General features: G+C 57.8%; 1 protein-coding gene across 1 annotated transcript in view; it reads left to right on the forward strand.

Annotated features, from left to right (window-relative positions):
- The first annotated feature begins 257 nt into the window (after positions 1–257).
- LOC129051309 (uncharacterized) overlaps positions 258–23,664 on the forward strand; it is a 231,677-nt gene continuing 208,270 nt past the window's right edge. The window contains exons 1-2 of the mRNA XM_063718485.1: positions 258–1,895; positions 5,730–5,825. Coding sequence (XP_063574555.1) covers positions 1,797–1,895; positions 5,730–5,825 — 195 coding nt within the window. The 5' untranslated portion in view covers positions 258–1,796. The remainder of the gene's footprint in view (positions 1,896–5,729; positions 5,826–23,664) is intronic.

The following is a 23,664-nucleotide window of genomic DNA, read 5'->3' on the forward strand; positions in this document are numbered from 1 at the left end:
TATATTTTTCACTGTTTATTAGTATCCAGGTCAGAAAGTCCAGGATACATTCTTTTAAGAGTTAATTTCTGCAGCAATGAAGTATTAATGCCTCCTTTAAACTAGGTATTTCCTTTCCGATTGTAACTGCCATCTAGAAGCAAAGAGGAATTACAGGCTATGAGTGTGTGTGAGGTTGATATTTAGTGTATCTAGAGTAAGGTTAAATGCTGGTTTTTAACCACACAGATACTTCAACTGCTTGGTGCACTAGGGTATCAGTTGCTAGTTATCTCTGTATTTATCCATGCTGTTACAGAGGGAAAGTAAGACCGTGAGGTTGGATCAGTTGTCATACCCATATTTGGGGAGATTGATTTTTTTAACCTTCATCTGCTTAACTGTCACACTTAGCAGCTCAGGTGAAAAGCACTTTTATTGTGGGGATTTTCCCTTAGTGCTCTATGGTGCACAAGAGCAGACCTATGTAGAAGCATTTAAGTATTTTGTGCATCAACAGGACAATTAAAGGAATAAATTCTTATTGTATCTTTTAGTCCCTGAAGACAAAACCACAGTGACAGTAATTAGGTCAAGCAATTGTATTCAGAGAGAGTCAGCCTTGGTCTTTGAGAGTGAGTCCCCTTTACCCCACCACCGTCAAGACTCACTGAGCAGATGGGAAAGTTCAGGTGGAACATGCAGTGAATAGTAAACACGGTGGGGGGCGCTCACTGTCATGCACTGCCATGCCTGCCATGGTCAGCGGACCTGTCTTCTACTTGACAACAGGCAGCTTCAGAAACATTTTCTTGGAGAGTTTCTTGATTCTTGCCAGTTGTGGCAGGATGGACTGACTTAGAGGAGCTCAGGAAGGTTGTTAACACAGAAACCCAAGGTGAATTGTACACCTCAGCAGGCCCATGTTAGATCAGCAGGTACTTGAAGCCTCAGCCACTCCTGGGACACAACATAATGCCCCTAATGATTTGAAATTTGGTGGAGAGTGGGTCGCTAATCCCTGTGTCCAGGGACAAAAAGAGACATAAACAGCAAAAAGTTATAAAATAAGTGTGCCTAACATCTGCTTATTGTGGGAGGTAGGGATTTAAGATATAAGAATTTAGCTGCAGGAGCAAACACACACCTGTAATCTCAGCACTTTGGGAGGCCAACACAGGAGGACAGTTTGAGCCCAGGAGTTTGACATGGGCCAGGCAACATAGTAAGTCCCCATTTGTACAAAAATGTTTTTGGAGAAAAGTAGTTGAGTGTGGGGGCACATGCCTGTAGTCCCAGGTATGTGGGAGGCTGAGACAAGAAAATCACTTCAGCCTGGGAGATGGAGGCTGCAGTGAACTCTGATCACCACAATGCACGTCAGCCTGTGAGTCTGGAGACCCGACCTGGCGCCTTGAAGGGGGGTCCCCCTGCACCGGTAGAAGTCGGCTCAAGGAGGTTCTGAAAACAGGACTCCCGGGGGTCCAGCCCTGGAGGACCCGAAGCCCCCACTCCCATAACGACCTCTACTACATCCACGCTCCAGCCGCCACTGCTACTGCCACAGAACACCCGCCACGTGTCGCCGAACCTGTTTAAAGGGGCCACAGCCGGAGTTTGAAGAGCAAAGCAGGAGTCGGCATGGGGAATGCGCATGCGGGAGGCACGAGCCCATTCCCCTGTGACGGTGGTTCCAACGGTTGGCTGAGGACGATTCCCTGAGCCTTGTCAAAGCAGGAGCCTTCCGTGGCAGTGAGTCAGTGTCGAGACTCCAGCCGGACCAATCCAGGGGGTCGACAAAACAGATTCGGGACATTATGCTACACAGAGGGGCTACCAGGATGCAGAAACAGCAGACGGAGTCCGGGGAAAGCGGGGTGGCATCCCAGCCTCAGGCCTGCCAGTACGGTGTTCGGGTGAGCCTCCAAAGTCATGCCCCTTGTGATCTCGAGGACAGGTTTGTCTGTGTGCCGAAGGACTACTCTCTCACCCGATGGTCATTCTCCCAAAGAGCAGAGACCCGCAGCCTCAGTGATTGCCTGGGGCGGTGTGTCTCTCTGACACTGCTGTATGTCTGGTGCGTGTGTCTCCCATTCTCTCTGTCACTCACTCTCTGTCTGTTTCTCTCACTTTCTCTGTCTCTCTGTGTGAGTGAGCCCGTGTGCGTGTGTGTTTATGTGCCCAGTGCGCTACAAAGCGATCTCTTGCATGTCAGCGTGTCTTTAGTGGGCCCCAGTCTGCGTCTCTGCCTGGGTCATGTGGCCGGCTGTCAATCATTTCCGCGGCGGTTCCACTTTGGCTTTCTGAAGACCTCGACAATGTGAAAAGCGTCGGTTTCAGAGAAACTGAAATTTCATCCCGATCCTGAGCTGCCTCTTTTCTAGAATCAAGATGACCACACTCCAACAAAACAAACAAACAAACAAACAAACAAAACTACAAGGAGTTAACTGTTTTCCAGTAGGGGAGGACACCAATGTGAAAGGAGATGGTTCTGTCTCCTCATGGCTCTTCTCTGAGAAATGAAGCCATGCTACGAATCAATCTTCAACAGAAGCTGAAAACGGGACATAACAAGGACGCCTGTCAATGGAAAGCAAGCCTCTCAGGACAAGTCACCCGTTTGGCACTCCTCCCCTTATGCCCTTGGAGGTGGTTTCCAGTTGTTCCACGGTTTCCGAGGCTTTCATTGTTGCTGGTTTCCAGGACTGGGGCTGGGTGCAGAAGAGGTGGAGTAAGGGCTACCTGGACGGTGGAGGGTTGGAGGTGGGGTGAATTTTGGAGAAACCTCTCTGCTCCTCTAGCAGGCATTTCAAAATGGGGCTTCGGTCAGGCACCGGGCCCCTCCTGGTTCCCAGGTGTACTTTGATATTCCTTGGCATTGATGAAAACGTCACTTGTTCCGCCTTCCACAGGGCACAAGCCTGAACACCACCGTTTGTTTCGCCGTCGCCCCATATGCCTCCGGTGACACACAATCAAACCATCTGCCATGAGACACGCCACTACCACGCGTGGCCCCATGGTCTCCACGTTGGATTCACCCCTGTTCCTGTTTGCACGTGTCCTGGAAAGCGCTATCGGCTTTCCGGAGGCCCAGAGCTTTTAGACGCCGGGCAGTCCACTGCTCTTTCAAAGGAGGAGGGAGGAAGACGGCTAATGGATCAGTGAATTTTCAGCTGAAAACACGCCTTGAGACCCATGGGGTAGATGTGTGCTGAAGAGAGGTCTTGCCTGCCTCATCAGATGTGGTGAGCCCATCCTATCTCACTCGGAGGGGGCCAAAATCGGATCTGAACGGGAGTCCCCAGAAGCCAGTAGGCGCCCTGAAACTCCCCATCCCTCCGTGGAAGTGGGCTCAAGGAGGTCCGGAGGACAGGACTCCTGGGGGCTTGGCCCTGGGACAGGACATCCGCGGACCCCTGTCCCATGCTGCCCCAAACCGGGCCCCGGATCCAGCAGCCACCACGGCTGAGGCAGGAGACTAGCTGACACCACACAACCTAGGCCTAATTTAAAGCGGACACAGCCTGACAGCCAGGAGCTGAGCCCGAGTCGGCCCAGCCAACGCGCATGCGCGAGGCGCGAGCTTCTCTTCCCTTCACAGTACTTCTCACGGTTGTCTTAGAAACCGGTCCCTTGAGGCTTGGCAAAGCAGGAGCCCTCCGTGGCGGTGCTTGGGTGGCGGGGCTCTGAGGCTCCGGCCTGACCGCTCCACGAGGTCGACGGGAACGTCTCCTGATGCCAGCAGTCGCAAAGGGCCGACCAGGATGAGGAAACCCCAGGCGGAGTCCGGGGGAAGCAGCACGGCATCCTAGCCTCAGGCCTCTCCGGACGGTGTTGGAGTGAGTCTCCCCAAAAGTAGTGTCGCCGTCATCTCGAGGACAGGTCGGCCTGCGTGCCCCTGGGGCTGATCTCTCACCCGAGGGTCGTTCTCGTCCAGAGCAGAACCCCGAAGCCTCCGGGGTGGCCTGGGGGTGTGTGTTTCAATGCCTCTAGTGTATGACTCTGTTTGTGTGTGTGTGTGTGTGTGTGTCTGTGTGTATGTCCCATTCTCTCTTCTCTGTCTCTCAGTCTCTGTGTCTTTCTTTCCCTCTCTCTGTTGGTTAGTGTGTTTGTGCCCCCGTGCGTGTGTGTCTTTGTCAGAAAGTGCCCTGTGCACCACAAAGCAATTTCTGGCATGTCGGCCTGTCTTTGCTGAGCCTCTTTCTGCGTCTCTGCCTGGGTCATGAGGCCGGTTGTCAATTGCTTTCGCCACCGCGAATCTGCTTTGGGTGTGTGAAGGCCTGGTCCATGTAAGGAGATGCATCGGTCCAGGAGCAATTGAAATCTCATCCCTATCATGAGCTGCCTCTTTTCTAACATCAAGATGACCTCACTGCAGCGAAGGACAAGAATTCCACAGGAGCTCTTTGTCCTGCAGGAGAGGAATGGACCCACGTCAGAGAAGATGGTTGTATCTTTTCACGGCTCTTCTCTGAGAAATGAAGCCACACCACGATACAGTCTGGAAGAGGAAGCAAGGAATGGGAGATGGCAACAATCCCTATCACTAGTACGCTGGCCTCTCAGGACAAGCCACCCTTTTGGAACCCCTCCCCTTATGCCCGTGGCGGTGGCATGGCGCTGTATCCTGCCGGGGCTCTGGCCTCTGCTCTATCCTCCCTCTTGCTCTGCCTCCCCTGTTTCTCAGGGGCCTGCATGCCTCTCGCTCTGGCCAAATGTCTTCAACAAAGATGACTTCCCAGTCCGTCAGGGACACACTTCCTGCAGATCAGTGTCATGTTTGTTTCTCTCTCCAAACAGGTTTCTGCTTCATTGGACGGGACTCATGACCCTGGATTTCTTGACTTCCATATGTGTCTCAGACAGGGAAGCTTCCTTGTTCTCCATGTTTCCCCTCATGGGTGGGTGGATTGCCTAGAATGAGCGCTAGGCGACCGTGACTGGCCTTGTCTTCTAAGAGAGCTGGTGTCGCATTTCCTCTGCACTTTCAGTCTTTCTTAAGGGACGTTCTCTCCTCTGCTCCTGGGTGGACTGACTCCCTTAATCTTGTGGCCGAATCGAATGTCAGGGAACCACAGGGACTGGGCTGGGGCTGGGGCAGGGGCTGGGTCTGTGTCTGGGGCTGGGGCTGGGGCTGGGGCTGGGGCTGGGGCTGGGGCTGGGGCTGGGGCTTGGTGCAGTGGAAGTGGCCTCAGGGATATCAGGGCGGAGGAGGGTTGGGGGTGGGGCGAATTTTGCAGAAACTTCTTTTTTTTTTAATAAACAGTATATTCCTTGTTCACAAAAATATATAAATTAAAACATGTAAATTAGATACATCAGAGAGTTTTTCATATTATAAAAATTCTCAGTACATTAACATATTTACCAAGTTTCAAAGATGTACATTTGAAACAAAAATATTATATAAGATTCATTTGATTCACCCTATAAATTATGGAGAAACTTTTCCTTTTTTCAAGAAAACTTAGAAAAAAGATTATAACTTGTGACAGTTCATTTTATTTTTCAAAGTACACTGCACTGGTAACCAAGAGAAGTAGATTTTTTTTTTTTCCCTTTTTTTTTTCTATGAGAAAAAGTCTTACTCTGTCACCCAGGCTGCAGTGCAATTGTGTGATCATGGTTCACTGCACTGCAGCCTCAAACTCCACGGCTCAATTGATCCTCCCACCTCAGCTTCCCAAGTAGATGGGGACTATAGCCGTTCGCCACTATGACCTGCAAATTTTTATATTTTCTAGAGATGGTATCCCACTATGTTGACCTGGCTGGTCTCAAACTCCTGGACGGAAACAATACTCCAACTCCGGATTACATGCATGAACCAACACACGCAGGTGAGAAGTAAGGATTTAAATATGCACACTCTCCCTGAATATAAACAATAACAAGGTATATTTATTAATAAACTTGGGTAGGTAAAATCTTCCTAAATGCACACATTTAAGAATCACTCTGAGGAAGGGCCTAGTGACTACACAAGTGTGCAGAAACTTATCTGCTTCTCTGAAAGGCATTTGAAAACCTGCTTGGGAGAGCCACAGAACCCCCCACTCCCGGGCTCCCAGGTTTTCTTTGATTTTCCTTGGCATTGACGGATATGCCACATGTTCCCCCCTTCCACTAGCACATGCCTAGACACCAACGTTTGTTTCGCCGTCTCCCGATATGCCTTCGGTGACACACGTTCACACCATCTGCTCTAGGATCCGCCAGTGACACATGGGGTCACATGGTCTCCACCTCGGATTCGCCCGTGTTCCTCCCTGCACGTGTCCTGTAAAGCGCGGTCGGCTTTCAGGAGCCACAGGGTTTTAGAAGCGGGGCAGGCCACTGCAATTTCAAAGGAGGAGGGAGGCAGAGGGCTGATGGATCAGTGAAGTTTTCAGCTGACACTACGCCTTCAGACCTATTGGATCATTCTATTCTGCATCGAGACCCTGCCTACCTCAACAGATGTGGTGAGCCCATCCTATCTCACTGGGAGGGGGCCAAAATCGGATCTGAACGGGAGTCCCCAGAACACAGCAGGCGTCCTGAAGCTCCCCTTCCCTCCGTGGAAGTCGGCTCAAGGAGATCCTGAGGGAGGGACTCCTGGGGGTTTGGCCCTGCGACAGGGCACCGGCAGCCCCTCTCCCACTGCGTCCCAAGCTGGACCCCGTATCCACACGCCGCCGCGGCTGCAGCAGGAGCCTCGCTGCAGCCACGCAGCGGGGGCATTATTCAAAGGGGACGCAGCCTGACTGCCAGGAGCGGAGCGCGAGTCGGTCCAGCCAATGCGCATGCGCGAGGCGCGAGCGGCTTCTGCCGTCACAGTGCTTCCCACGGTTGTCTTAGAAACCGGTCCCTGAGGCTTGGCAGAACAGGAGCCCTCCGTGGCAGTGCTTGGGTGGCGGGGCTCTGAGGCTCCGGCCTGACCTCTCCACGGGGTCGACGGGAACGTCTCCGGATGCCAGGAGTCGCAAAGGGCCGACCAGGATGAGGAAACCCCAGGCGGAGTCCGGGGGAAGCAGCACGGCATCCCAGCCTCAGGCCTGCCCGGACGCTGTTGGGGTGAGTCTCCCCAAAAGTCGTGCCGCCGTCATCTCGAGGACAGGTCGGCCTGCGTGCCCCTGGGCTGTTCTCTCACCCCAGGGTCGTTCTCGTCGAGAGCAGAACCCCGCAGCCTCAGGGGTTGCCTGGGGGGGTGTGTTTCCATGCCTCTGCTGTATGACTCTGTTTCTGTGTGTGTGTGTGTGCGTGTATGTGTGCGCGCGTGTGTGTGTGTCTCCCATTCTGTCTTCTCTCTCTGTCTCTCAGTCTCTGTGTCTTTCTTTCCCTCTCTCTGTCGGTTAGCGTGTGCGTGCCCCTCTGCGTGTGTGTCTTTGGCTGAATGTGCCCTGTGCAGCACAAGGCGATTTCTGGCATGTCGGCCTGTCTTTGCTGAGCCTCTTTCTGCGTATCTGCCTGGGTCATGAGGCCGGCTGTCAATCGTTTTCGCCGCCGCGGATCCGCTTTGGGTGTGTGAAGGCCTGGCCCACGTGAGGAGATGCATCGGTCCCGGAGCAATTGAAATCTCATCCCCATCATGCGCTGCCTCTTTTCTAAGATCAAGATGACCACACGGCAACCAAGGAAAAGAGCCCCACAGGAGCTCTTTGTCCCGCAGTAGGGAAGCAGAACCACATCAGAGAAGATGGTTGTACCTTTTCACGGCTCTTCTCTGAGAAATGAAGCCACACCACCATACCGTGTAGAAGAAGCAGCCGGGAATGGGAGATGGCAACCATCCCTGTCACTGTCACTGGAACGCTGGACTCTCTGGACAAGCCACCCTTTTGGAAGCCCTCCCCTTATGCCCGTGGTGGTGGCACGGCGCTGTATCCTGCCGGGGCTCTGGCCTCTGCTCTATCCTCCCTCTTGCTCTGCCTCACCTGTTTCTCAGGGGCCTGGATGCCTCTCGCTCTGGCCAAATGTCTTCAACAAAGATGACTTCCCAGTCCGTCAGGGACACACTTCCTGCAGATCCGTGTCATGATGGTATCTCTCTCCAAACGTCTTTCTGCTTCATTGGGCAGGTCTCATGACCCTGGATTTCTTGGCTTCCATACGTGTCTCAGACAGGGAAGCTTCCTTGTTCTCCATGTTTCCCCTCATGGGTGGGTGGATTGCCTAGAATGAGCGCTAGGCGACCGTGACTGGCCTTGTCTTCTAGGACAGGTGGTGTCGCATTTCCTCTGCACTTCCTGTCTCATTCTTGAGGGACATCCTCTCCTCTGCTCCTGGGTGGACTGACTCCCTTGATCTTGTGGCCCAAACGAATGTCCGGGAACCAGAGGGACTGGGCTGGGGCTGGGGCTGGGGCTGGGGCTGTGTCTGGGGCTGGGGCTGGGGCTGGGGCTGGGGCTGGGTGCAGGGGAAGTTGCGTCAGGGCTACCAGGGAGGAGGAGGGTTGGGGGCGGGGCGAATTCTGCAGAAGATTCTTTGCTCCTCTGATAGGCATTGGAAAACCTGGCTTGGGTCAGGCACAGGCCCCCCACCCACCGAGTCCCAGGTGTTCTTTGATTTCCCTTGGCATTGACCGAAAGGTCACTTCTTCCCCCCTTCCACTGGCACATGCCTGGACGCCACCGTTTGTTTCGCCGTCTCCCGGTATGCCTCCGGTGACACACGTTCACACCATCTGCTGTGGGATACGCCAGTGCCACGCGTGGTCACATGGTCTCCACCTCGGATTCGCCCCTGTTCCTGCCTGCACGTGTCCTGTAAAGCGCGGTCCGCTTTCCGGAGCCCCAGGGCTTTTAGAAGCGGAGCAGGCCACTGCTCTTTCGAAGGAGGAGGGAGGCAGAGGGCTGATGGATCAGTGAAGTTTCAGCTGACGCTACGCCTTGAGACCTATGGGATCATTCTGCGCTGCAGCGAGGCCCTGCCTGCCTCACCAGATGTGGTGAGCCCATCCTATCTCACTGGGAGGGGGCCAAAATCGGATCTGAACGGGAGTCCCCAGAACACAGCAGGCGTCCTGAAGCTCCCCTTCCCTCGGTGGAAGTCGGCTCAAGGAGATCCTGAGGGCGGGACTCCTGGGGGTTTGGCCCTGAGACAGGGCACCGGCGGCCCCATCTCCCACGGCGTCCCAAGCTGGACCCCGTATCCACACGCCGCCGCGGCTGCAGCAGGAGCCTCGCTGCAGCCGCGCAGCGGGGGCATTATTTAAAGGGGACGCAGCCTGACTGCCAGGAGCGGAGCGCGAGTCGGTCCAGCCAATGCGCATGCGCGAGGCGCGAGCGGCTTCTGCCGTCACAGTGCTTCCCACGGTTGTCTTAGAAACCCGTCCCTGAGGCTTGGCAGAGCAGGAGCCCTCCGTGGCAGTGCTTGGGTGGCGGGGCTCTGAGGCTCCGGTCTGACCTCTCCACGGGGTCGACGGGAACGTCTCCGGATGCCAGGAGTCGCAAAGGGCCGACCAGGATGAGGAAACCCCAGGCGGAGTCCGGGGGAAGCAGCACGGCATCCCAGCCTCAGGCCTGCCCGGACGCTGTTGGGGTGAGTCTCCCCAAAAGTCGTGCCGCCGTCATCTCGAGGACAGGTCGGCCTGCGTGCCCCTGGGCTGTTCTCTCACCCCAGGGTCGTTCTCGTCGAGAGCAGAACCCCGCAGCCTCAGGGGTTGCCTGGGGGGGTGTGTTTCCATGCCTCTGCTGTATGACTCTGTTTCTGTGTGTGTGTGTGTGCGTGTATGTGTGCGCGCGTGTGTGTGTGTCTCCCATCCTCTCTTCTCTCTCTGTCTCTCAGTCTCTGTGTCTTTCTTTCCCTCTCTCTGTCGGTTAGTGTGTGCGTGCCCCTCTGCGTGTGTGTCTTTGGCTGAATGTGCCCTGTGCAGCACAAGGCGATTTCTGGCATGTCGCCCTGTCTTTGCTGAGCCTCTTTCTGCGTCTCTGCCTGGGTCATGAGGCCGGCTGTCAATCGTTTTCGCCGCCGCGGATCCGCTTTGGGTGTGTGAAGGCCTGGCCCACGTGAGGAGATGCATCGGTCCCGGAGCAATTGAAATCTCATCCCCATCATGAGCTGCCTCTTTTCTAAGATCGAGATGACCACACAGCAACCAAGGAAAAGAGCCCCACAGGAGCTCTTTGTCCCGCAGTAGGGAAGCAGGACCACATCAGAGAAGATGGTTGTACCTTTTCACGGCTCTTCTCTGAGAAATGAAGCCACACCACCATACCGTGTAGAAGAAGCAGCCGGGAATGGGAGATGGCAACCATCCCTGTCACTGTCACTGGAACGCTGGCCTCTCTGGACAAGCCACCCTTTTGGAAGCCCTCCCCTTATGCCCGTGGTGGTGGCACGGCGCTGTATCCTGCCGGGGCTCTGGCCTCTGCTCTATCCTCCCTCTTGCTCTGCCTCACCTGTTTCTCAGGGGCCTGGATGCCTCTCGCTCTGGCCCGATGTCTTCAACAAAGGTGACTTCCCAGTCCGTCAGGGACACACTTCCTGCAGATCCGTGTCATGATGGTATCTCTCTCCAAACGTCTTTCTGCTTCATTGGGCAGGTCTCATGACCCTGGATTTCTTGGCTTCCATACGTGTCTCAGACAGGGAAGCTTCCTTGTTCTCCATGTTTCCCCTCATGGGTGGGTGGATTGCCTAGAATGAGCGCTAGGCGACCGTGACTGGCCTTGTCTTCTAGGACAGGTGGTGTCGCATTTCCTCTGCACTTCCTGTCTCATTCTTGAGGGACATCCTCTCCTCTGCTCCTGGGTGGACTGACTCCCTTGATCTTGTGGCCCAAACGAATGTCCGGGAACCAGAGGGACTGGGCTGGGGCTGGGGCTGGGGCTGGGGCTGTGTCTGGGGCTGGGGCTGGGGCTGGGGCTGGGGCTGGGTGCAGGGGAAGTTGCGTCAGGGCTACCAGGGAGGAGGAGGGTTGGGGGCGGGGCGAATTCTGCAGAAGATTCTTTGCTCCTCTGATAGGCATTGGAAAACCTGGCTTGGGTCAGGCACAGGCCCCCCACCCACCGAGTCCCAGGTGTTCTTTGATTTCCCTTGGCATTGACCGAAAGGTCACTTCTTCCCCCCTTCCACTGGCACATGCCTGGACGCCACCGTTTGTTTCGCCGTCTCCCGGTATGCCTCCGGTGACACACGTTCACACCATCTGCTGTGGGATACGCCAGTGCCACGCGTGGTCACATGGTCTCCACCTCGGATTCGCCCCTGTTCCTGCCTGCACGTGTCCTGTAAAGCGCGGTCGGCTTTCCGGAGCCCCAGGGCTTTTAGAAGCGGAGCAGGCCACTGCTCTTTCGAAGGAGGAGGGAGGCAGAGGGCTGATGGATCAGTGAAGTTTCAGCTGACGCTACGCCTTGAGACCTATGGGATCATTCTGCGCTGCAGCGAGGCCCTGCCTGCCTCACCAGATGTGGTGAGCCCATCCTATCTCACTGGGAGGGGGCCAAAATCGGATCTGAACGGGAGTCCCCAGAACACAGCAGGCGTCCTGAAGCTCCCCTTCCCTCCGTGGAAGTCGGCTCAAGGAGATCCTGAGGGCGGGACTCCTGGGGGTTTGGCCCTGAGACAGGGCACCGGCGGCCCCATCTCCCACGGCGTCCCAAGCTGGACCCCGTATCCACACGCCGCCGCGGCTGCAGCAGGAGCCTCGCTGCAGCCGCGCAGCGGGGGCATTATTTAAAGGGGACGCAGCCTGACTGCCAGGAGCAGAGCGCGAGTCGGTCCAGCCAATGCGCATGCGCGAGGCGCGAGCGGCTTCTGCCGTCACAGTGCTTCCCACGGTTGTCTTAGAAACCCGTCCCTGAGGCTTGGCAGAGCAGGAGCCCTCCGTGGCAGTGCTTGGGTGGCGGGGCTCTGAGGCTCCGGTCTGACCTCTCCACGGGGTCGACGGGAACGTCTCCGGATGCCAGGAGTCGCAAAGGGCCGACCAGGATGAGGAAACCCCAGGCGGAGTCCGGGGGAAGCAGCACGGCATCCCAGCCTCAGGCCTGCCCGGACGCTGTTGGGGTGAGTCTCCCCAAAAGTCGTGCCGCCGTCATCTCGAGGACAGGTCGGCCTGCGTGCCCCTGGGCTGTTCTCTCACCCCAGGGTCGTTCTCGTCGAGAGCAGAACCCCGCAGCCTCAGGGGTTGCCTGGGGGGGTGTGTTTCCATGCCTCTGCTGTATGACTCTGTTTCTGTGTGTGTGTGTGTGCGTGTATGTGTGCGCGCGTGTGTGTGTGTCTCCCATCCTCTCTTCTCTCTCTGTCTCTCAGTCTCTGTGTCTTTCTTTCCCTCTCTCTGTCGGTTAGTGTGTGCGTGCCCCTCTGCGTGTGTGTCTTTGGCTGAATGTGCCCTGTGCAGCACAAGGCGATTTCTGGCATGTCGGCCTGTCTTTGCTGAGCCTCTTTCTGCGTCTCTGCCTGGGTCATGAGGCCGGCTGTCAATCGTTTTCGCCGCCGCGGATCCGCTTTGGGTGTGTGAAGGCCTGGCCTACGTGAGGAGATGCATCGGTCCCGGAGCAATTGAAATCTCATCCCCATCATGAGCTGCCTCTTTTCTAAGATCGAGATGACCACACAGCAACCAAGGAAAAGAGCCCCACAGGAGCTCTTTGTCCCGCAGTAGGGAAGCAGGACCACATCAGAGAAGATGGTTGTACCTTTTCACGGCTCTTCTCTGAGAAATGAAGCCACACCACCATACCGTGTAGAAGAAGCAGCCGGGAATGGGAGATGGCAACCATCCCTGTCACTGTCACTGGAACGCTGGCCTCTCTGGACAAGCCACCCTTTTGGAAGCCCTCCCCTTATGCCCGTGGTGGTGGCACGGCGCTGTACCCTGCCGGGGCTCTGGCCTCTGCTCTATCCTCCCTCTTGCTCTGCCTCACCTGTTTCTCAGGGGCCTGGATGCCTCTCGCTCTGGCCCGATGTCTTCAACAAAGATGACTTCCCAGTCCGTCAGGGACACACTTCCTGCAGATCCCTGTCATGATGGTATCTCTCTCCAGACGTCTTTCTGCTTCATTGGGCAGGTCTCATGACCCTGGATTTCTTGGCTTCCATACGTGTCTCAGACAGGGAAGCTTCCTTGTTCTCCATGTTTCCCCTCATGGGTGGGTGGATTGCCTAGAATGAGCGCTAGGCGACCGTGACTGGCCTTGTCTTCTAGGACAGGTGGTGTCGCATTTCCTCTGCACTTCCTGTCTCATTCTTGAGGGACATCCTCTCCTCTGCTCCTGGGTGGACTGACTCCCTTGATCTTGTGGCCCAAACGAATGTCCGGGAACCAGAGGGACTGGGCTGGGGCTGGGGCTGGGGCTGGGGCTGTGTCTGGGGCTGGGGCTGGGGCTGGGGCTGGGGCTGGGTGCAGGGGAAGTTGCGTCAGGGCTACCAGGGAGGAGGAGGGTTGGGGGCGGGGCGAATTCTGCAGAAGATTCTTTGCTCCTCTGATAGGCATTGGAAAACCTGGCTTGGGTCAGGCACAGGCCCCCCACCCACCGAGTCCCAGGTGTTCTTTGATTTCCCTTGGCATTGACCGAAAGGTCACTTCTTCCCCCCTTCCACTGGCACATGCCTGGACGCCACCGTTTGTTTCGCCGTCTCCCGGTATGCCTCCGGTGACACACGTTCACACCATCTGCTGTGGGATACGCCAGTGCCACGCGTGGTCACATGGTCTCCACCTCGGATTCGCCCCTGTTCCTGCCTGCACGTGTCCTGTAAAGCGCGGTCGGCTTTCCGGAGCCCCAGGGCTTTTAGAAGCGGAGCAGGCCACTGCTCTTTCGAAGGAGGAGGGAGGCAGAGGGCTGATGGATCAGTGAAGTTTCAGCTGACGCTACGCCTTGAGACCTATGGGATCATTCTGCGCTGCAGCGAGGCCCTGCCTGCCTCACCAGATGTGGTGAGCCCATCCTATCTCACTGGGAGGGGGCCAAAATCGGATCTGAACGGGAGTCCCCAGAACACAGCAGGCGTCCTGAAGCTCCCCTTCCCTCGGTGGAAGTCGGCTCAAGGAGATCCTGAGGGCGGGACTCCTGGGGGTTTGGCCCTGAGACAGGGCACCGGCGGCCCCATCTCCCACGGCGTCCCAAGCTGGACCCCGTATCCACACGCCGCCGCGGCTGCAGCAGGAGCCTCGCTGCAGCCGCGCAGCGGGGGCATTATTTAAAGGGGACGCAGCCTGACTGCCAGGAGCGGAGCGCGAGTCGGTCCAGCCAATGCGCATGCGCGAGGCGCGAGCGGCTTCTGCCGTCACAGTGCTTCCCACGGTTGTCTTAGAAACCCGTCCCTGAGGCTTGGCAGAGCAGGAGCCCTCCGTGGCAGGGCTTGGGTGGCGGGGCTCTGAGGCTCCGGTCTGACCTCTCCACGGGGTCGACGGGAACGTCTCCGGATGCCAGGAGTCGCAAAGGGCCGACCAGGATGAGGAAACCCCAGGCGGAGTCCGGGGGAAGCAGCACGGCATCCCAGCCTCAGGCCTGCCCGGACGCTGTTGGGGTGAGTCTCCCCAAAAGTCGTGCCGCCGTCATCTCGAGGACAGGTCGGCCTGCGTGCCCCTGGGCTGTTCTCTCACCCCAGGGTCGTTCTCGTCGAGAGCAGAACCCCGCAGCCTCAGGGGTTGCCTGGGGGGGGTGTGTTTCCATGCCTCTGCTGTATGACTCTGTTTCTGTGTGTGTGTGTGTGCGTGTATGTGTGCGCGCGTGTGTGTGTGTCTCCCATCCTCTCTTCTCTCTCTGTCTCTCAGTCTCTGTGTCTTTCTTTCCCTCTCTCTGTCGGTTAGTGTGTGCGTGCCCCTCTGCGTGTGTGTCTTTGGCTGAATGTGCCCTGTGCAGCACAAGGCGATTTCTGGCATGTCGGCCTGTCTTTGCTGAGCCTCTTTCTGCGTCTCTGCCTGGGTCATGAGGCCGGCTGTCAATCGTTTTCGCCGCCGCGGATCCGCTTTGGGTGTGTGAAGGCCTGGCCCACGTGAGGAGATGCATCGGTCCCGGAGCAATTGAAATCTCATCCCCATCATGAGCTGCCTCTTTTCTAAGATCGAGATGACCACACAGCAACCAAGGAAAAGAGCCCCACAGGAGCTCTTTGTCCCGCAGTAGGGAAGCAGGACCACATCAGAGAAGATGGTTGTACCTTTTCACGGCTCTTCTCTGAGAAATGAAGCCACACCACCATACCGTGTAGAAGAAGCAGCCGGGAATGGGAGATGGCAACCATCCCTGTCACTGTCACTGGAACGCTGGCCTCTCTGGACAAGCCACCCTTTTGGAAGCCCTCCCCTTATGCCCGTGGTGGTGGCACGGCGCTGTATCCTGCCGGGGCTCTGGCCTCTGCTCTATCCTCCCTCTTGCTCTGCCTCACCTGTTTCTCAGGGGCCTGGATGCCTCTCGCTCTGGCCCAATGTCTTCAACAAAGATGACTTCCCAGTCAGTCAGGGACACACTTCCTGCAGATCCGTGTCATGATGGTATCTCTCTCCAAACGTCTTTCTGCTTCATTGGGCAGGTCTCATGACCCTGGATTTCTTGGCTTCCATACGTGTCTCAGACAGGGAAGCTTCCTTGTTCTCCATGTTTCCCCTCATGGGTGGGTGGATTGCCTAGAATGAGCGCTAGGCGACCGTGACTGGCCTTGTCTTCTAGGACAGGTGGTGTCGCATTTCCTCTGCACTTCCTGTCTCATTCTTGAGGGACATCCTCTCCTCTGCTCCTGGGTGGACTGACTCCCTTGATCTTGTGGCCCAAACGAATGTCCGGGAACCAGAGGGACTGGGCTGGGGCTGGGGCTGGGGCTGGGGCTGTGTCTGGGGCTGGGGCTGGGGCTGGGGCTGGGGCTGGGTGCAGGGGAAGTTGCGTCAGGGCTACCAGGGAGGAGGAGGGTTGGGGGCGGGGCGAATTCTGCAGAAGATTCTTTGCTCCTCTGATAGGCATTGGAAAACCTGGCTTGGGTCAGGCACAGGCCCCCCACCCACCGAGTCCCAGGTGTTCTTTGATTTCCCTTGGCATTGACCGAAAGGTCACTTCTTCCCCCCTTCCACTGGCACATGCCTGGACGCCACCGTTTGTTTCGCCGTCTCCCGGTATGCCTCCGGTGACACACGTTCACACCATCTGCTGTGGGATACGCCAGTGCCACGCGTGGTCACATGGTCTCCACCTCGGATTCGCCCCTGTTCCTGCCTGCACGTGTCCTGTAAAGCGCGGTCGGCTTTCCGGAGCCCCAGGGCTTTTAGAAGCGGAGCAGGCCACTGCTCTTTCGAAGGAGGAGGGAGGCAGAGGGCTGATGGATCAGTGAAGTTTCAGCTGACGCTACGCCTTGAGACCTATGGGATCATTCTGCGCTGCAGCGAGGCCCTGCCTGCCTCACCAGATGTGGTGAGCCCATCCTATCTCACTGGGAGGGGGCCAAAATCGGATCTGAACGGGAGTCCCCAGAACACAGCAGGCGTCCTGAAGCTCCCCTTCCCTCCGTGGAAGTCGGCTCAAGGAGATCCTGAGGGCGGGACTCCTGGGGGTTTGGCCCTGAGACAGGGCACCGGCGGCCCCATCTCCCACGGCGTCCCAAGCTGGACCCCGTATCCACACGCCGCCGCGGCTGCAGCAGGAGCCTCGCTGCAGCCGCGCAGCGGGGGCATTATTTAAAGGGGACGCAGCCTGACTGCCAGGAGCGGAGCGCGAGTCGGTCCAGCCAATGCGCATGCGCGAGGCGCGAGCGGCTTCTGCCGTCACAGTGCTTCCCACGGTTGTCTTAGAAACCCGTCCCTGAGGCTTGGCAGAGCAGGAGCCCTCCGTGGCAGTGCTTGGGTGGCGGGGCTCTGAGGCTCCGGTCTGACCTCTCCACGGGGTCGACGGGAACGTCTCCGGATGCCAGGAGTCGCAAAGGGCCGACCAGGATGAGGAAACCCCAGGCGGAGTCCGGGGGAAGCAGCACGGCATCCCAGCCTCAGGCCTGCCCGGACGCTGTTGGGGTGAGTCTCCCCAAAAGTCGTGCCGCCGTCATCTCGAGGACAGGTCGGCCTGCGTGCCCCTGGGCTGTTCTCTCACCCCAGGGTCGTTCTCGTCGAGAGCAGAACCCCGCAGCCTCAGGGGTTGCCTGGGGGGGTGTGTTTCCATGCCTCTGCTGTATGACTCTGTTTCTGTGTGTGTGTGTGTGCGTGTATGTGTGCGCGCGTGTGTGTGTGTCTCCCATCCTCTCTTCTCTCTCTGTCTCTCAGTCTCTGTGTCTTTCTTTCCCTCTCTCTGTCGGTTAGTGTGTGCGTGCCCCTCTGCGTGTGTGTCTTTGGCTGAATGTGCCCTGTGCAGCACAAGGCGATTTCTGGCATGTCGGCCTGTCTTTGCTGAGCCTCTTTCTGCGTCTCTGCCTGGGTCATGAGGCCGGCTGTCAATCGTTTTCGCCGCCGCGGATCCGCTTTGGGTGTGTGAAGGCCTGGCCTACGTGAGGAGATGCATCGGTCCCGGAGCAATTGAAATCTCATCCCCATCATGAGCTGCCTCTTTTCTAAGATCGAGATGACCACACAGCAACCAAGGAAAAGAGCCCCACAGGAGCTCTTTGTCCCGCAGTAGGGAAGCAGGACCACATCAGAGAAGATGGTTGTACCTTTTCACGGCTCTTCTCTGAGAAATGAAGCCACACCACCATACCGTGTAGAAGAAGCAGCCGGGAATGGGAGATGGCAACCATCCCTGTCACTGTCACTGGAACGCTGGCCTCTCTGGACAAGCCACCCTTTTGGAAGCCCTCCCCTTATGCCCGTGGTGGTGGCACGGCGCTGTACCCTGCCGGGGCTCTGGCCTCTGCTCTATCCTCCCTCTTGCTCTGCCTCACCTGTTTCTCAGGGGCCTGGATGCCTCTCGCTCTGGCCCGATGTCTTCAACAAAGATGACTTCCCAGTCCGTCAGGGACACACTTCCTGCAGATCCCTGTCATGATGGTATCTCTCTCCAGACGTCTTTCTGCTTCATTGGGCAGGTCTCATGACCCTGGATTTCTTGGCTTCCATACGTGTCTCAGACAGGGAAGCTTCCTTGTTCTCCATGTTTCCCCTCATGGGTGGGTGGATTGCCTAGAATGAGCGCTAGGCGACCGTGACTGGCCTTGTCTTCTAGGACAGGTGGTGTCGCATTTCCTCTGCACTTCCTGTCTCATTCTTGAGGGACATCCTCTCCTCTGCTCCTGGGTGGACTGACTCCCTTGATCTTGTGGCCCAAACGAATGTCCGGGAACCAGAGGGACTGGGCTGGGGCTGGGGCTGGGGCTGGGGCTGTGTCTGGGGCTGGGGCTGGGGCTGGGGCTGGGGCTGGGTGCAGGGGAAGTTGCGTCAGGGCTACCAGGGAGGAGGAGGGTTGGGGGCGGGGCGAATTCTGCAGAAGATTCTTTGCTCCTCTGATAGGCATTGGAAAACCTGGCTTGGGTCAGGCACAGGCCCCCCACCCACCGAGTCCCAGGTGTTCTTTGATTTCCCTTGGCATTGACCGAAAGGTCACTTCTTCCCCCCTTCCACTGGCACATGCCTGGACGCCACCGTTTGTTTCGCCGTCTCCCAGTATGCCTCCGGTGACACACGTTCACACCATCTGCTGTGGGATACGCCAGTGCCACGCGTGGTCACATGGTCTCCACCTCGGATTCGCCCCTGTTCCTGCCTGCACGTGTCCTGTAAAGCGCGGTCGGCTTTCCGGAGCCCCAGGGCTTTTAGAAGCGGAGCAGGCCACTGCTCTTTCGAAGGAGGAGGGAGGCAGAGGGCTGATGGATCAGTGAAGTTTCAGCTGACGCTACGCCTTGAGACCTATGGGATCATTCTGCGCTGCAGCGAGGCCCTGCCTGCCTCACCAGATGTGGTGAGCCCATCCTATCTCACTGGGAGGGGGCCAAAATCGGATCTGAACGGGAGTCCCCAGAACACAGCAGGCGTCCTGAAGCTCCCCTTCCCTCGGTGGAAGTCGGCTCAAGGAGATCCTGAGGGCGGGACTCCTGGGGGTTTGGCCCTGAGACAGGGCACCGGCGGCCCCATCTCCCACGGCGTCCCAAGCTGGACCCCGTATCCACACGCCGCCGCGGCTGCAGCAGGAGCCTCGCTGCAGCCGCGCAGCGGGGGCATTATTTAAAGGGGACGCAGCCTGACTGCCAGGAGCGGAGCGCGAGTCGGTCCAGCCAATGCGCATGCGCGAGGCGCGAGCGGCTTCTGCCGTCACAGTGCTTCCCACGGTTGTCTTAGAAACCCGTCCCTGAGGCTTGGCAGAGCAGGAGCCCTCCGTGGCAGTGCTTGGGTGGCGGGGCTCTGAGGCTCCGGTCTGACCTCTCCACGGGGTCGACGGGAACGTCTCCGGATGCCAGGAGTCGCAAAGGGCCGACCAGGATGAGGAAACCCCAGGCGGAGTCCGGGGGAAGCAGCACGGCATCCCAGCCTCAGGCCTGCCCGGACGCTGTTGGGGTGAGTCTCCCCAAAAGTCGTGCCGCCGTCATCTCGAGGACAGGTCGGCCTGCGTGCCCCTGGGCTGTTCTCTCACCCCAGGGTCGTTCTCGTCGAGAGCAGAACCCCGCAGCCTCAGGGGTTGCCTGGGGGGGGTGTGTTTCCATGCCTCTGCTGTATGACTCTGTTTCTGTGTGTGTGTGTGTGCGTGTATGTGTGCGCGCGTGTGTGTGTGTCTCCCATCCTCTCTTCTCTCTCTGCCTCTCAGTCTCTGTGTCTTTCTTTCCCTCTCTCTGTCGGTTAGTGTGTGCGTGCCCCTCTGCGTGTGTGTCTTTGGCTGAATGTGCCCTGTGCAGCACAAGGCGATTTCTGGCATGTCGGCCTGTCTTTGCTGAGCCTCTTTCTGCGTCTCTGCCTGGGTCATGAGGCCGGCTGTCAATCGTTTTCGCCGCCGCGGATCCGCTTTGGGTGTGTGAAGGCCTGGCCCACGTGAGGAGATGCATCGGTCCCGGAGCAATTGAAATCTCATCCCCATCATGAGCTGCCTCTTTTCTAAGATCGAGATGACCACACAGCAACCAAGGAAAAGAGCCCCACAGGAGCTCTTTGTCCCGCAGTAGGGAAGCAGGACCACATCAGAGAAGATGGTTGTACCTTTTCACGGCTCTTCTCTGAGAAATGAAGCCACACCACCATACCGTGTAGAAGAAGCAGCCGGGAATGGGAGATGGCAACCATCCCTGTCACTGTCACTGGAACGCTGGCCTCTCTGGACAAGCCACCCTTTTGGAAGCCCTCCCCTTATGCCCGTGGTGGTGGCACGGCGCTGTATCCTGCCGGGGCTCTGGCCTCTGCTCTATCCTCCCTCTTGCTCTGCCTCACCTGTTTCTCAGGGGCCTGGATGCCTCTCGCTCTGGCCCAATGTCTTCAACAAAGATGACTTCCCAGTCCGTCAGGGACACACTTCCTGCAGATCCGTGTCATGATGGTGTCTCTCTCCAAACTTCTTTCTGCTTCATTGGGCAGGTCTCATGACCCTGGATTTCTTGGCTTCCATACGTGTCTCAGACAGGGAAGCTTCCTTGTTCTCCATGTTTCCCCTCATGGGTGGGTGGATTGCCTAGAATGAGCGCTAGGCGACCGTGACTGGCCTTGTCTTCTAGGACAGGTGGTGTCGCATTTCCTCTGCACTTCCTGTCTCATTCTTGAGGGACATCCTCTCCTCTGCTCCTGGGTGGACTGACTCCCTTGATCTTGTGGCCCAAACGAATGTCCGGGAACCAGAGGGACTGGGCTGGGGCTGGGGCTGGGGCTGGGGCTGTGTCTGGGGCTGGGGCTGGGGCTGGGGCTGGGGCTGGGTGCAGGGGAAGTTGCGTCAGGGCTACCAGGGAGGAGGAGGGTTGGGGGCGGGGCGAATTCTGCAGAAGATTCTTTGCTCCTCTGATAGGCATTGGAAAACCTGGCTTGGGTCAGGCACAGGCCCCCCACCCACCGAGTCCCAGGTGTTCTTTGATTTCCCTTGGCATTGACCGAAAGGTCACTTCTTCCCCCCTTCCACTGGCACATGCCTGGACACCACCGTTTGTTTCGCCGTCTCCCGGTATGCCTCCGGTGACACACGTTCACACCATCTGCTGTGGGATACGCCAGTGCCACGCGTGGTCACATGGTCTCCACCTCGGATTCGCCCCTGTTCCTGCCTGCACGTGTCCTGTAAAGCGCGGTCGGCTTTCCGGAGCCCCAGGGCTTTTAGAAGCGGAGCAGGCCACTGCTCTTTCGAAGGAGGAGGGAGGCAGAGGGCTGATGGATCAGTGAAGTTTCAGCTGACGCTACGCCTTGAGACCTATGGGATCATTCTGCGCTGCAGCGAGGCCCTGCCTGCCTCACCAGATGTGGTGAGCCCATCCTATCTCACTGGGAGGGGGCCAAAATCGGATCTGAACGGGAGTCCCCAGAACACAGCAGGCGTCCTGAAGCTCCCCTTCCCTCCGTGGAAGTCGGCTCAAGGAGATCCTGAGGGCGGGACTCCTGGGGGTTTGGCCCTGAGACAGGGCACCGGCGGCCCCATCTCCCACGGCGTCCCAAGCTGGACCCCGTATCCACACGCCGCCGCGGCTGCAGCAGGAGCCTCGCTGCAGCCGCGCAGCGGGGGCATTATTTAAAGGGGACGCAGCCTGACTGCCAGGAGCGGAGCGCGAGTCGGTCCAGCCAATGCGCATGCGCGAGGCGCGAGCGGCTTCTGCCGTCACAGTGCTTCCCACGGTTGTCTTAGAAACCCGTCCCTGAGGCTTGGCAGAGCAGGAGCCCTCCGTGGCAGTGCTTGGGTGGCGGGGCTCTGAGGCTCCGGTCTGACCTCTCCACGGGGTCGACGGGAACGTCTCCGGATGCCAGGAGTCGCAAAGGGCCGACCAGGATGAGGAAACCCCAGGCGGAGTCCGGGGGAAGCAGCACGGCATCCCAGCCTCAGGCCTGCCCGGACGGTGTTGGGGTGAGTCTCCCCAAAGGTCGTGCCGCCGTCATCTCGAGGACAGGTCGGCCTGCGTGCCCCTGGGCTGTTCTCTCACCCCAGGGTCGTTCTCGTCGAGAGCAGAACCCCGCAGCCTCAGGGGTTGCCTGGGGGGGTGTGTTTCCATGCCTCTGCTGTATGACTCTGTTTCTGTGTGTGTGTGTGTGCGTGTATGTGTGCGCGCGTGTGTGTGTGTCTCCCATCCTCTCTTCTCTCTCTGCCTCTCAGTCTCTGTGTCTTTCTTTCCCTCTCTCTGTCGGTTAGTGTGTGCGTGCCCCTCTGCGTGTGTGTCTTTGGCTGAATGTGCCCTGTGCAGCACAAGGCGATTTCTGGCATGTCGGCCTGTCTTTGCTGAGCCTCTTTCTGCGTCTCTGCCTGGGTCATGAGGCCGGCTGTCAATCGTTTTCGCCGCCGCGGATCCGCTTTGGGTGTGTGAAGGCCTGGCCCACGTGAGGAGATGCATCGGTCCCGGAGCAATTGAAATCTCATCCCCATCATGAGCTGCCTCTTTTCTAAGATCGAGATGACCACACAGCAACCAAGGAAAAGAGCCCCACAGGAGCTCTTTGTCCCGCAGTAGGGAAGCAGGACCACATCAGAGAAGATGGTTGTACCTTTTCACGGCTCTTCTCTGAGAAATGAAGCCACACCACCATACCGTGTAGAAGAAGCAGCCGGGAATGGGAGATGGCAACCATCCCTGTCACTGTCACTGGAACGCTGGCCTCTCTGGACAAGCCACCCTTTTGGAAGCCCTCCCCTTATGCCCGTGGTGGTGGCACGGCGCTGTATCCTGCCGGGGCTCTGGCCTCTGCTCTATCCTCCCTCTTGCTCTGCCTCACCTGTTTCTCAGGGGCCTGGATGCCTCTCGCTCTGGCCCAATGTCTTCAACAAAGATGACTTCCCAGTCCGTCAGGGACACACTTCCTGCAGATCCGTGTCATGATGGTATCTCTCTCCAAACGTCTTTCTGCTTCATTGGGCAGGTCTCATGACCCTGGATTTCTTGGCTTCCATACGTGTCTCAGACAGGGAAGCTTCCTTGTTCTCCATGTTTCCCCTCATGGGTGGGTGGATTGCCTAGAATGAGCGCTAGGCGACCGTGACTGGCCTTGTCTTCTAGGACAGGTGGTGTCGCATTTCCTCTGCACTTCCTGTCTCATTCTTGAGGGACATCCTCTCCTCTGCTCCTGGGTGGACTGACTCCCTTGATCTTGTGGCCCAAACGAATGTCCGGGAACCAGAGGGACTGGGCTGGGGCTGGGGCTGGGGCTGGGGCTGTGTCTGGGGCTGGGGCTGGGGCTGGGGCTGGGGCTGGGTGCAGGGGAAGTTGCGTCAGGGCTACCAGGGAGGAGGAGGGTTGGGGGCGGGGCGAATTCTGCAGAAGATTCTTTGCTCCTCTGATAGGCATTGGAAAACCTGGCTTGGGTCAGGCACAGGCCCCCCACCCACCGAGTCCCAGGTGTTCTTTGATTTCCCTTGGCATTGACCGAAAGGTCACTTCTTCCCCCCTTCCACTGGCACATGCCTGGACGCCACCGTTTGTTTCGCCGTCTCCCGGTATGCCTCCGGTGACACACGTTCACACCATCTGCTGTGGGATACGCCAGTGCCACGCGTGGTCACATGGTCTCCACCTCGGATTCGCCCCTGTTCCTGCCTGCACGTGTCCTGTAAAGCGCGGTCGGCTTTCCGGAGCCCCAGGGCTTTTAGAAGCGGAGCAGGCCACTGCTCTTTCGAAGGAGGAGGGAGGCAGAGGGCTGATGGATCAGTGAAGTTTCAGCTGACGCTACGCCTTGAGACCTAT

Source organism: Pongo abelii, chromosome 19 (assembly GCF_028885655.2).
Source record: "Pongo abelii isolate AG06213 chromosome 19, NHGRI_mPonAbe1-v2.0_pri, whole genome shotgun sequence".
Lineage (NCBI taxonomy): Eukaryota > Metazoa > Chordata > Mammalia > Primates > Hominidae > Pongo > Pongo abelii.